General features: G+C 35.9%; 1 protein-coding gene across 2 annotated transcripts in view; it reads left to right on the top strand.

Annotated features, from left to right (window-relative positions):
* The first annotated feature begins 1,760 nt into the window (after positions 1 to 1,760).
* LOC121426130 (sorting nexin-13-like) overlaps positions 1,761 to 15,202 on the top strand; it is a 60,716-nt gene continuing 47,274 nt past the window's right edge. The window contains exon 1 of one of the 2 annotated variants that reach the window (XM_041622299.1): positions 1,761 to 1,938. In XM_041622299.1, coding sequence (XP_041478233.1) covers positions 1,936 to 1,938 — 3 coding nt within the window. In that variant the 5' untranslated portion in view covers positions 1,761 to 1,935. The remainder of the gene's footprint in view (positions 1,939 to 15,202) is intronic. The other variant, XM_041622298.1, reaches the window with a different exon arrangement.

The raw sequence follows: 15,202 nt of genomic DNA, 5'->3' as shown, positions 1-15,202 counted from the left end.
ACAGTCATAGTTTCCTATTATACAGACCAAATTTTAATATGAAAAGCCTAAGGAAATATGAATCAGGGATTAGGTTTTTATGGGGGTGCGAGGGGGTCACTGTTTGTTGCCTTTTCGGGTCTGTTCTTATATTGATGCTCCTCAACCTTTCCTTTTCATCTTCCACATTATTGAATTCTCTCCTCACTATTTCTTTCTCGATCCTTTTATGAATTCTTCTTTGGCGACTTTTCATATTTCTATTGTTCCTTGAAGCCCCATGACCCCCCCCCTCTCTCTCTCTCTCTCTCTCACTCTCTCTCTTTTTAGTGTTTTTTTTTCATGCTGCATGCCAGTGGTTCTGTGATCATCATATTAGGAGGTCAGTCCCCAGCTCCCCCCCTCTCCCCGCGGGCTGTGTTATAATTACACCTGCACCATAAGTTTTTACGTGATTATTAATCACCAAATAAAGTTGGTGGGTTTTTTTTAGTTTCTAAACCAACAGGCATTCAGAAGTTTATGTAATTATAGTTCTCAAACAGCAAAAACTGCGGTGTTAACCGGTGTACATAGAGGACCACATCAGATATTTTACACTGGTATTAAATTGGTGATGTGAGTTTTACACCTATAGGTGTTATTACAACACCTTTGGTTGTTACATTTACACTCTTTGGTATTATGTTCAAGGCGTAATTGACACCTCAGGGTGTGCATGTTGAACCAAAACTTTGGTGTTAAAACTGACACCAAGTAGAGGACCACACCAAAGTTTTGGCTCAACAGTGACGGATGCTTGAAGTGTGTGTGTGGAGGGGGCGCCAAGTTGTATGCAATAGAGTATGTAGGCGGGGGTCCAAAATCATTTCTCTCGGTTTCAGTTTCAAAATTTCTGAGGGCAACAGGACGAGATGGGGGCGCAAATGCCCCTATACCCATTCATGGCGCCTGACTCAATGGGAACTTTATTTATATGATATATAAACAATTAAACATGTAAAGGGACTGAGCCGAAATTAAATTGGGGCAGAACAGAGGGGGGGGGGGGGATCAAAAGTTTTTTTTTGTTTTACACGTTTTTTTATTTTATTAAAAAGCCATGAGTGGGGGAAATATGCAAACACCCCCCCCCTGATCGTTGCCCCGGCTAAATCGGAGCATCTTATATGTTTTTATTTTATAATTGGAACATGTCATGTTCCAAATCATCGTACAAATATCTGTATTCAAATCTGTGACTATGAATAAAAGAGAATTATAATCGTAATTATGCTCGGGTAATCATGTCTTCATCATAGCAATATCGTACGATGATCGGCTACGATTTGAAACTAGTTTGGTAGTTTGGTTCCAAAATAAAGACTTGCAATCATCCTAAATTGTTATATTAGTATTCTTTCAGTTAAATTGAACCTCAAATAAAAAAATACTTTGCATTCAAACGAGCAAATTAATTGCGATTATTTTATTCCAAAATTAGACCCAGGTTAGACCGTACCACTCGGCCACGGCATCTCAACTTTCACAAAGCAATGTCGCCATCTCTTGACCAAACTTTAGTCAACTCTATTTTGCTAGTCTTTATCAAAGATATCTCGTAGCAAATGTGAATATATCATTTTAAGTTTCATTATTTCTATAATATCATAGGTCTATATTTCATGTAATATGTAATAAATTTTTTTATTTCTATTTCATTTTATTTCATATATGAATGTTTACTACAAAACATAAGTGTGAAAGAGGAATTTTTAAATACAATTTTACTTACTTTGCCTGAATACTTTCTACGCTTATTTGTGCTGAAAAGAAGGAGGAGGAGCAGGAGCAAAACACTTTTCGGGCTGAAAAATCATCTGCCGACAACATTGATTTTAAGATCATGACGATTTTATCTAAGGAATAGCACAATAAGCCCTTATCTGACCTTGGTACCCATCAACAAATTGAATAATGGTAAGTTGAGCTCATTATTTATCACTGCAGTGCAGTCTGCACTGGTTCAGTGGTTGTCTTGATTATCTTGATTGAGTTGAGTTCCTCACTCAGTCTGCAGTGTTGACAGTATCATGGTCATGGTGCTTGTGTTGTGGTTGTCAATATTGGGGTTAAAATTGTGATTATGTGAATTGTGTTTACTTTAATGATGAGAGAGATCTGATTGGGACTCGGGAGACACTAGTCACTAGTGATCAGACTCGGTCAGAGTCTTCACTTCAGCATGGAAAAGAAACTTTGTGTAAAGTTATTGTTTTCAAAGATTGCGATGTTGCATGAATCTCATATTTTCCCCCCATAAAATCCCACCTTTGTCACTCAGAATATTGGATTGAGTTCGGGTAGGTAGAGTGTAGTGTAGTGGTAGTGAAGTGGAGTGGAGCCTGCACGAACCTCGCCAGAGATGGAGGAAGTTAAATCTGACCAAAACTCGCTCTGATACTCCAAGTGGCAAAGGTGGGAAAAATGCATATTTATGGTAAAAATCCTACATCAAAAGGAGGCTCTTAGAGAGTAAAAATCATTTAACATATGCTTCGGCCTACTCTCCACAGAGTAGGTATGTGACAAAAAAATGATAATAAAAAAATAAAATATCTATAAATTTAGTATCATTTGAAAGCTGTTAGTCTTAAAAAGACCTTTCAAATGATACCAAGAATTTTAATTTTCATCAAGAAATTATAAAGTTATTCCAGTTTAAGTAGCTCATATTCATCCAAATTTGTGGTCATCTTTAATGTAGTCTTAACATGCTTAAGGACTCCATGATGATGTTTTTTTTTAATATTTTGACATATACTTACTTCTTCGTCATGGAGTCTTGAACTGCTGGTCATATATAAGAGATACACAAAGATGGATTTCCCTAGGAAATCCATAGTTAGAGGGTGAAATCTGTTTGTAGGGGTGAATTTTATTTATCTATGAACCTTCATGCGCCTATAAATGTGTATAAAGGGATAAAAATTATTTCACTATAAATGGTAAAAATTAGACTTTTCTTACCAGACCAATCTCCTGTAGATCCCTTGATCTGTTTGTCAACAAAGCATAGACAATAGGCCTGACCCTTGAACCGCTTCGTTATGACGTACATCCGGTTAGCGATGCCGATTTGATGAACAATTTATAAACAAAAATTATTATTTCACAAATACTAACATTTAATATGTGATGAAATAAAAATAATTATTTCACAAATGCCAAAATTTAATATGTGATAAATAAAAATAATTATTTCACAAATACTAAAATTTATTACGTGAATACCTGATAATCACATATTAAATTTTAGTATTTGTGAAATAATAATTTTTATTCATAAATTGTTCAAAGGTCAGGCCTATTGTCGTTGCTTTGTTGACAAACAGATTTGAGGGATCCACAGGAGATCAGTCTGGTAAGAAATGTCTAATTTTTACCATTTGTAGTGAAATAATTTTTATCCCTTTATATGCATTAGGCGCATGGAGGCATAAAATTCACCCCTACAAACAGATTTCACCCTCTACCTATGGATTTCCTAGGGAAATCCATCTTTGTGTATTGGCAAGTCCAAGAAAAGGTCACCCTAGAAGGCAAAATTTCATCTTTAATATAAAAAAGTTATCTTTGGTGGGGTAAGAAAGCCCAAATGTTGAATTTTTAAATTTCACTAGGAAAAATGTGATAATATGCAGATTTATGCTAATTTAGGGCACCTAATTTGCATAATTGGTAAAATGGGCATTATGTATGGGACAATTTTAAAAACTCATAGAGAATAACAAAACTTCTGAGATTTAGTCATAGGTGGGACATGGACCCCCTAACATCTTATTACTTTGGGGGGGAAAAAGTGGTGTCATCTAATTACCGTAAGTAACGGACTATAAACCGCACCCGTGGATTAACCGCACCCCCAACTTCGGACTAAAAAAAAAAAAAAATCTCTATCTCTATCTCTCATTTACATGCATATTTGAGGTACAAAGAAACAAAAACTAAGTTAAAGATTTCAAAGCATCCAAAGAGATTAACGGTATGAGGAAGTCTGCTGTTCTTGATCAATTCATCTACAAATGTTAGCAAGAAAGAAAGATCCCGACAATATTGGCCACTTACACACTCACTCACCTCACAGTTACAGTGTACACACACACAGCACTGCCGTTCTTGTACATTGCAAGCTACGATACAGTACCAGTACATCTTATCAAATTATGATCTGTGTCTTTCCCAGCGTAGGAGGAAGAAACATTCACAATTCTTGCATCACAACCTCACAATCACTTTCAGAAATTTGATGTCTTAGCATGAATTTTGAATATGGGATTACAGGAAGGTTCAAGAAACAAAGAAATTGGCATTTTTCCAGGTTTTTTTTTACGGCTTCGTGCCATCTCTCTCGTGCGTGGTTTACATGGTATCTAGAATAAATTCAAAATTAGTGTCATGAAGGTGGGTGCGTTTCCCATTACCCGCGGCTCATACCCCTCTAAACGACATTGCCTGGGCGGCTACGTCCTGCCTCTCGATGTGTTGTGAACTGGCAGACATCGTACATGTACGGGAGGGGTAATGGCAGGCTGGCTCAGACCCGTCACCGTGTATAAACCGCACCCTGACTTTTGCTTCTATCCCGCCGAGAAAAAGGTGTGATTAATACACCGTAACTTACGGTATGCAAATTATTTCTTGTCCAAGGATGGAATGTCCCATATGTAACATTTTGAGGATGTTTTTTAAGTTATTTCTCATAATACAATCCTTGCATTGTTGCATTTCTGGGAAGTTGTAATTCATTAAGTATGAAAATGTTATACCACAAAAAGTATCAAAAATAGAGTTTACTTTTTAATTAAAAGTTAATTATAAAATGTTACGTATGGGACAACATGTTACGTATGGGACATTTACACATAATGTCAATGGGGAGATTTGTGTACAAAGTGAATAGAGAAAAACAAATTTCAAGAGTGCTCTACAAAGTGATTATTTACCTTTTCTTTAGTTTTTAAAGACTGCTTTGTCAGGAATACTGAATAATGAAAACAAGTGAAGTATGCCCGTTTTGAAAGTCCATTTTTGATGCACGTGTACACGGCGTGTTTTTCGGTCGTGTACACGTGTACACGTTGTAAACACTGTGAGTGCGAGTTCTGTTTTCATGTCGACACGGACCCGCATCAATATGTCATAAAAAGGGGTCTATATAGCCTAAGTTACGGTTTTAAAGCTTACCTGAGAAGTTTGAAGTATCAATCCACAAAAATTGGTGCAAATTAAAAGTTTACTCGGCTTAGCAGCGCATTAAATTAATAAAGAATGCAAAAGAAAATCAGTGCAAGGCCCTAGCTATCGCCGACGCTTGGTGGATGCGCCTTTTGTATACTGTACCGTACATGCATGCACAGATCGCTGCAGAATAAGTGTAACTGAAGTTATCGATTAATTTTCATTATTATGTTGCCAATTTGAAGAGCGTTTGTTTGTAGGCTTGTGTGCGAGCATATAACACGTAAGTTGTAGCGATGATCGCTATCGCAATTGGTGATTCTCAAATTGACTCTGAGTGTGATTGAGCAACGCTTTCGAGCTTTTGAGACCGGAGCAGACCCATTTCGTGCCGATTTCGTGGTACAAAAACGTGAGTCTCCAGAAAGAATGTGGATTAAATTGGTGATTTTGGAAGTGAACTCACTCTGGATTAATTGAAATATGTTGACATATTAGTAATTAAAACATGTGCAGTGTCTGAGAACTAAGATTTAATGTGAGGCTGTGAGCTTGTTTATGCAGATGCTACCGTGTACACGGTGATGGAATTTAGTACACGTGCACTGACTTGACCGTGCGTGTACACGTGTACACGTGTACCCGAAACGGGCCTAAAGTGAAGCGAAAAAATTGTGAAAATTGAAAAATAAAACGAACAAAAAAACAATAGAAATATATGTATAAAAAATTCATGAAACCATGAAAAAGAAAAAAAAATGTTGAAATCACTAATTTCCTTTTCAGTCATATCAAATATGTCTCAATAGAACATTTTAAAAGAAAGAAACTTTTGTTATTTCCATCTTTTAAATTATTTAAATATTTTGAATTATGGGGAAAATTGGGTACATTCTCTATGGGGACAAAATGTCCCATACGTAACATGTCATAAATTTGTTTAATTAGAGTCTGTAATTAGAGGGATTTAGCTTATGACATGAAACTTGCCTGAGATAACTAGAGTAAATTGTGACTTCTATCACACTTTACAAGTTGTCAAATGAAATACTTTCAGAGAATTCTCAACTTGAAAAAAAATGTTTAAAAAAAATCGTCTTTTTTCTGCGTCCCATACGTAACGGCACATCTTTTCTCTCTAAAAGGTGAAGGTCATATGTCACTATTTTTTGCATGATTATTCTTCTCCTAGATGTCTACCATCATGAGGGTATTCAATCTACATGTAATCAAAGTCATTTAAAGGCCTGGTCACACCGCCCGAGCGTTGTTGGAGCGGTCGTGGAGTGGAGAGAAAAAAATCACTGCTCGCTACTGTTCACCACCATTTAACCAAAGTTGGCCTCCATTAAGGCAACGCCGAATACGCTCGGCCACCGCTAATGGTCCCTCCTACCGCTCCGAAAGTTTTGAGCTGCTCAAAATATTGCGAGCGGTGAGGAGCGGGTAATTTTCTGCTCCAGCAAAGTTGACTACCGCTATAACACTGCCCAGTCAAAGTTTGGCACCGCTAGACGAAAGTTCGTGAACGCTTGGGTCCGCTAGGCCAACGCAGAAATCTTGAACGCTGAACAACCCCTGCTTTGCCAGCGTTGACCTGCCGGTGATTAAACGGTTCACAAACTTTGGTGGAGCGGTTGTAAGCATTTTCTGAGCGGACACGGATTGCTGGAATGGAGCATTCAATTTCATCTATTCATTGTTAAATAATAGCAATGAAGGGATGTACTTTTGTCTACCAGAGTAATTGTGGTGAGTACAAAGAGTAGCTGCATAAATAGTACGCCAGGCCCACTCTCTTTGTCATCATGATCATAGTGTTAAACCCTGTCGAGCCGACGCCCTCATGCGCAGAACTCCGAGCTGTCAACGCTCGAGTCACTGCTAAACCAACGCTAAAGGTACGCTGGCTTCAGCGGTGCACCGCTAAGGCAACGCCCATGTTTTCGATTTCTTCCCCTATTTTGTGAGTGGTGACGAGCGTTGTCGAAATTCGACTCTCTCAACCGCTTCAACGACCGCTTCAACAATGCTCGGGCGATGTGACCAGGCCTTTACACTATTTTTCAGGTCATTAAATCCTCTGAAATGTCCCATATGTAATGCGTGCAAATTCTTGGACTTGCCCGTATATGTGTCTCTTATACATATATGACTGGCTGTTCAAGACTCCATGATGAAGAAGTGTATGTCAAAATATATTTAAAAAAAAATAATTATGGAGTCCCGAAGTCAATGGAATACAAAACAGATTTTTTGACCATTTTGTGACTATTTTGAACCCAAGTCTTCAACAGGCTCTAACTTCTTTGTTTTGGAGCCCTTTGAAGTAATAGTTTAGGAATTAATGGAAAGGTGAAAGATAGCTCAATTGATGTGTAATCATGTCAATTTGTAATTTTTCTTCTTAATATGTGTAAAATAATCTCTTCTCATTATAAACTTTAATTAATTATGCAAATTACGCAAAATAACAATTACTCACCTCTTTTTGCCAAATGAAGTTAATCATGATAGATAATTTATATAAGTAACATGTAGTTGACATCAATACAGCATCATGTAGATAATTTCCTAAATGAATTTGTTTAAAGTATTGTTTTTGTAATTTCTAATGTATTTCTTTATATATATTTCAAACTCTTTTTCAACTTTTTAGTATTGTATACATGTACATGTATGTATGATGGTCTTTTTTACATATGAAAATTATCATTCCTTTTGTACTTTTTATGACCAAATAAAAATACAAGTGTGCTATTTTCTGATGTATTTGATTGTTTCACCAATTTCTTATGTATTCTATTGTTTCAACTATTTTTTATGTATGATATGTAGCTTTTGGTTTTAGAGACAATGGACATTTGATTACATTTTTTAGGAGGGATGAGCAGCTGAGTGTATCAAGAAGGATAAAAATTAAGCTTTAATGTATTCTATCAGTTGTCAGTGCATTTCTTAGATTTGTATACATACATTGTGTTACAAAGGCCCTGTTTGAGCTCTCTTTTTTAAAGAAAAATAAATAAATTCAGATTCTAGAGTAAAATCACTGTGCAAACATAAATGTACACACTTTTTTACACATACTATACTTCCATATTATTATGAAATATAACAAAAAAAAATAGCAAGACTTTGTGGAAAAGAAAAAGAAGTAAGAACTAATTATGACCTGTCCCAGCAAAAGACATTCTTTATCTTCACTTGGTCTTTCTGATCAAAATTTTCATTCTCAATCTCATACAGTGTGTTATCTTGCTGCAATGCCATGGCACTGGCATTTCAAGTTAAATCACAAGATGGAAAGTTATGTAGCTCTAGGTAATCATTTCCCTTTCCGTTTTGATTTCATGTGCAGAAATTTGGATTTTCTGTACGAAATTTGTGAACTTAGACCTTTGTTAGGTACAGTTAAAGAAACTCCATCGTTTCTTGCTTTTAACAACTGAAACTAAAAATATGAGTCTACATTTTCTTTTTTTTCATGTAATTGACCTTGGATGGCTCTAGTAGTTCTTGGGCCACTAAAATAATCTGAAAGGATAGATTATGAGTAGTCTGAGTAAATTATCGAGCCAGTTACTATTACACTAGGGCCGTCTGCACCATCCGAGTTTTCAAATTAGCGCGCTATTTTCTGATCTGGCAAATTATCTGGATCTGAACTTTATTTCCAATGGAGACGCAATTATCGCGCTACATGTAGTTCATAGGATTAATCTCGAGATTACAATCCCAAGTCAACTAGGGATTATTTGCAATGCGCTATTTTACAAATTATCGCAGACGCACTCAGGATTATTTATTCATGCTGTCAGAACATAATGCATCGATGCCTCACTCGAGCAGGAATCGCTCTTCTTGCGATGGTGGGGACGGGTTTCTTGAATCTCAAGATTAATCGCGAAAAGGGCCGATCGGCTAAAATCTCGAGATTGAGCAAACTCGGAATGGTGCAGCACCGCCTATAGATACCTGCAGACCTGTGATTGATGACCATTATTCTTTATTAGTAGACTCTACAGAGAAGTTGATAATGCAAAAGTGATTAATCAAACTTGATGGATACAGTATTTGTGATCTGGGTAGCATGTGTGCATGCATGAAGCCCATCCATCATGAAAGTTGTCAATGTTGGCACTTAACTCACAAACAGACTACACAAATATTAAAAGTGTCCATGAATACACCCCCTATTAGTATTACTGTACATGTACACAGGTGAATTACTATTGTATGGTACTGTGACAGATTTTGTGATAGATTTTGACATGATATCCAGAGAATAACATATTTCACTCTTCTCTCTTTAGATTCCCTTTTTTGTGGTCTGTACGCCACTGTGAACAGGATTCTTTGCGGCAGTAGCGTGAAAAGTAAAAAAAAAGAAAAGAGGGGGCAGTATAGCACATATGCTGAAAAGCTGCACTTTATATAAAGTTCTGCATGATCAAAGTTCCAAAGGACTCACTTCTAAAAAAAGAAACTGGAAGGCTCATTCCTGCTCACCCTAGCAAAGGCTGTTCTCTCAGTAGGGGAGAAAGGGTAGAGAAAGAGAGAGAGAGAGGAGGGGGGGGGGGGTGTTAAAGGGGAATCCAACCCAAATAAAGACTTGTTTTTATAAGAAAAAGAAAAATCAGACAAGTTAATAGGTGAAAGTTTGAACAATATTGGACAAACAACAGGAAAGTTATGAATTTTTAAAAGTTGTAAATATTGGTAATCACTATACCCATGGAGACTTCAAATTGGCCGCATATGGGATGTCATAGTGATGTAAGGCAAGGACTACTCTTCCATGTACTCCAATACATTATGGCTAAAATGTCATTTTTCCCTAAAGTTTTATTTCAAATTATATTTTTCTTTCATGAGGACATAAAACAATATACTACCAGGATTATATTTAGATTACTGCCCCAGGGGAATAGGTACTTAGGAGAAAACCACAAATCCCTGATAATAAAGTACATGGCCTATGGGAAAGTTGTCCTTGCCCCTTGTCATAATTTACTTACCCAGTTGCCAATTTGAAATCTACATACTATTAGTGATCTCAATTTTAAAGCAGCTATAACTTTCTTATCGCTTGTCCGATTTCTTTCAAACTTTCGCCATTCTGTTTAATTCATTTTTCTTCTTCCCAACACAACATTTTATGGCCAAGGCTGGATTCCCTTTAAATGTTCTCTTGACCCGTATCCCATCAACCTTCTTCCCCCACCTAATTTCATGTTCACTCATGCAGTATATTTCAATTTAGTAATTCTTGAAATTTGCTCTAAAAACCTAAATTGATATAAAATGCTTGATCATTGATTTATCACAACATCCTCAACTTTGCAAGTTCCAAGGGACTCAATCACATCTCAAAAACTGAAAGAATTTGGAAGGCTAATTCCTGCCAAGCGAAATTTCCATACCCTTTGTTTATTAAAGTGGGTAGTGCTCACTCAAGCATGAATAGTTTTCCAACTTTTTTGTGTTATCTGAAAATTGACTTTATTGGCTTTCCATATACAGTATACAGGTATTATCCCCCAAAGTGACATATTTTTTTGGTTTGGTAGCCATTTCAAAAGTGTATAGTTTTTTGAGACGCACTGTACAGGGCTAAAACCTAAAGGCTATTTCCCTAGGTGCCTCAACTGCCTTGCTGCTCTGGCATTTCCCTTATTACTAAAAAATCAAAATACTGCCTTGCCTCCCTGAGTGCTTATATTGTGAAGGCAGGTGCTGTATGCATGTATGGCCCATGAACTTGCCACGAAAGTGATCATTTTATGTAAATTTTATAAACTGCAAGCTACAGTACTTGTATCCTCAAATGAACTTGTAGGCCGATGCCATCTATGTACAATGTAATGGAGGAAGTTTATATTTCAGTAGCCAAGGGCAATAGCGCAGCACTTGTGTATTGTTAGATGGATGTATGTGGGCCACTAATAAATTATGCCTATATTGCCTACATGAAGTGTGATGTACAGACCTCTACTGTACATGTACATGTATGTAGATGCAGGAGGGAGAGCTTATTGGGTTAAGTCCTTAACGCCTTTTGATGACGAAACCAGCATGAACCATAGATTCATCTCACCATGTCAGTTCATCATTCAGATACATCCATCTTTATGGATTCAGACTGTGAGGTTTAGGGGATACCCAGTCTCCCCCAAGCTACTCTCCAAACTATTCACTTTGTCACGAGGCGGAAAATTGATTAAGAATTTCAGGGGCGTTTTTTTCTTTTTAGCTTACCAGCCAAGAATATGCTACTCATACCCCTTTCATAAACCCAATTATGCGGCTAATAGCAGTGTAATTTGGGCGTAAAATTGAAAGGGGGACAAGAGTTATCCACATTATTTTGATGCTGAGGTTATTCGCATAATAGCACCATCGGGACAAGATTTTGAGTTTATGAACGCATTTCCAAATACATGTAATGCGATAATTGCCATGGTGCGGTCACAAGGTCACCCTTTTCCAACACAACCGCATCGGAGGGGGCGTGTCCAGTTGTCATGACGATTATCCACCTTTTTCAGGACGAGCGCTCGTAAAAATAATGCGACTTATTTTCGGAGTTTGTGAACGCAATTTTTATTGAATTACCCGCATTACTCTTAGGCGGCTAATTGGAGGATAGGTTTATGAAAAGGGTATTACATGTATTTTATTACAGTTTATATTTGAGGTTGCTCTCCCCTCAATTTTGTCTGCCCTCCCAATTTTGTCCCCAAACCCCTTTGATTGACTGGGGGAGATTCTCTGTGACCATTCAGACTTCATAACAAGATATAAAATGGAAGAGAGTTTTTTTTTTAGTTGCATGGTTTCACGTTCCCTACAATTGTCTGAACGCAGGGTATATCATAAGGATGTCAGTTGATGCTGATGAAGATAATGAGCTCAGCATGGATGCCAAAGGCAGAGACTGTCTAAATCTGTCTCTATTACAGCCTCGGGTGTTTCTCATTAATTTCCATGCACTATACAGTTGAGCCTATAACATGTAGATCCTGAAAACATGCAACATTTTTCATCATTTATGAAAATTATTGAAGGGAGTGGGCACAACAAACTGTACATGTACTAATGTACACATAATGTAGGCTATAGTAATGTGAACATGGACTCTAAAGGGGATACTCCGGGATGAAGATATTTGTATCTTCATATAACAGAGTAAAATTCACAGAACAAAATGCTAAAATGAATTTCTTCAAAATTGGATTACAAACAAAGTCATTGAACTTTAAAGATTTTTTTTATTCCAGTGAAACAGTTCTACATGTACAATGTACGCATGTCTTCATGAATATTCATTAGGTGGGCTGATGATCAGATGTCACATCCCCACTTTCCTTTTTCTAATTTCATGAAAATTGAAATCATTATTGTTTCAGTTTTTCATTATTGTGTGCATGTACATATGTAAATGATGGTCATGTGTCTCCATTATGATAAAGTATTAAGTTACAACAAGAAATAACTAATGCACTTTATAATCATTTGTCAATCCAATTGTTTTGGTTCTTGGTATAAAAATGTTGAATAAACATAATTTCATAATAAAATACTAAAGAACAAGTGGGGATATGACATCATCAGCTCACCCAATCAAGTAATGTACCAAGAACTGTTTCACCTGAATAATGCAAATCTTAAAATTCAATAACTTTGTTTATTTGTTATCCGATTTTCATCAAATTTTCAGCATTTTGCTCTGTAAATTTTACTCCTACCTGTAAATATCGTCAGCCCGGAGCAGCCCTTTAAAGGGGAAGTTCACCTTGACAAAAAGTTTATTGTATAAATATTATAAAAAAAATAATAAAAAATATTGCCGAAGGTTTGAGAAAAATTCATAAAATAATTAAAAAGTTATTAGAATTTCAATTATTTGATTTGTGATTGTGACGTCATATGCGAGCAGCATTCCTACATAGCGAATGGTAAAAAATCAATGAAATGTCATTTTCTCAGAAAATTGAAAACGGTATTCACTGTACATTTAGTATATCAATAGAAAAATCATTTTACACCCAATCATGAAAAGAAAACAAAATTAAGTCATCCGGAACCATACAAAATTTGAAATTCATGCATTTTATATTACATAACACATGGGGCAGCTGCTCGTTTATGACGTCACAAATCCAAAACTTTGAACTCTAATAACTTTCTTACTCCTTTTTCTTCAAACCTTCACCGATATTTTTTACTATTTTTTCTGCTATTTTTACAACAAAGTTTTCTTCAGGGTAAACTTCCCCTTTAATGCATTGTACATGTACACATACATCAATATCTATTTGTAGATTTCATCAGGAATAATATTCTCCCTCAGAGGCTATAGGCCTATAACCACCTATACCAATCAATACAGATCATAGATTTGTCTACCTAGTGACAGTTGGTCATGTATTTCAGCATTTTTGGTTTCCCCCATTTTTGTTGTCTCAGATTTGAGGTGAAAGCAACTCCCAGTTGGGTTTTGTAAATGAGTTTGAAAGAGCTCTTTTAAAAAAGTGATGGTTTCTTGACTTTAATATACATGTATTACCTGAAGATACACATTTTCTATTTGTATACTATTAGTTTTAAACATTTAATTGACTTTATTATCTGATATGACGTCACAAATGAAAGTAAAGTAAACATCTATTAACTTTTAATAATTTTTGATAGATTTTCCTCAACTCTTCAACAACATTTGATTTTTTTTCTGCTATTTTCATATTAGGATGAACTTCTCCCTTTAAAAGGGCCTAGGGTGAAATTTTACACCATTTCATGTATATTTTGTATAAAAGTAACAGCCCCCAAAAGTAATTTTATGTTGACATAATCCTAAAGATTATAATGAATATCAATATATGCAGTATAAATGTAATGAACTTGAATTGATACTAGAATACATATCGCATCTATTTTTAGACATAGAATAAACATCGTAATGGGGGGTGTTGCTACATTGTAACTTGCTATAATCAAAGTTGTATTCATTGTACTCTGTCTACATTTATTTTATTGATCTAATGCTACAAATGGTATTGGTACCTGGTACGGATGTACATTTGGGGTATGAAATCTCAGTATGTAAATTGTATTGACCTCTTTGTACCTTTGTGAATCAATTTGAAATTGGTTTCTTTATTGTCTCGACTGCGTAGCAGAGGGAGACTATTGGTGGTGGTGATGACTGCGTCATCAACATTAAAAACTTTTAAGGTTAAGCTTTTTAAATGTCATCATACGGTGTAATTGAAAGTATATTGACCTCATGATCTCATGAAACTTGGACATACATGTAGGTCAGTCAAGTACATCATGTATCACTGATCATCATGCACAATTTCAGGTCACATGATCAAGGTCATTGGTCAGTTTTAGTGTCCATGAATTTTGACCACGTTGGAGTATCAATATTGAAATTTGATAACTTTGAAGGTGTCCAGTATGGACCAACATATATGTCAAGCATGAAACTTGGACCTCAGGGTAATCAAGTATCATTTGGAATGATTAATGTCAAAGGTCATGTATTAAAGATCAGTGAACTAATAATATTATCATATGAATAGTGTTTTTCGTGAATAATCATTATTCATCTTTATATAGAGTAACTTTATTTTCAAAGTCAGCACTGCTGCTCCGTGTTTTGAATTGTGTAATGCAGGTGGGACTGCCGCTTCCACCACTACTAGATCATGAGAAAATGACGGCAGAGTTATGTTCTGTTTTTACCTCTGCTCTAGAAATTCTCTACAGGCACTTTGCTTTTTTTTATTCAACAACCTTTTTTGTGTGATTTTTGCCAATTTACATGTAAAAATTCTGTTTAAGATACTAAGCTCGTCACTGTAACAACTATTGTTTAAACCTTGTGACAAGTTAAAATTGCAAACAGGTTGTTTTTAAAAACAACAACCAATCATTTAAAAGTGTGATCATTTAGTTGTTACAGTGATGGGCTTTAATAAACAATATTATA

This window comes from Lytechinus variegatus, chromosome 13 (assembly GCF_018143015.1).
Source record: "Lytechinus variegatus isolate NC3 chromosome 13, Lvar_3.0, whole genome shotgun sequence".
Classification (NCBI taxonomy): Eukaryota; Metazoa; Echinodermata; class Echinoidea; order Temnopleuroida; family Toxopneustidae; genus Lytechinus; species Lytechinus variegatus.
Note: the sequence above shows the minus strand (reverse complement) of the source record. Positions and strands in the feature narration are given on the sequence as shown.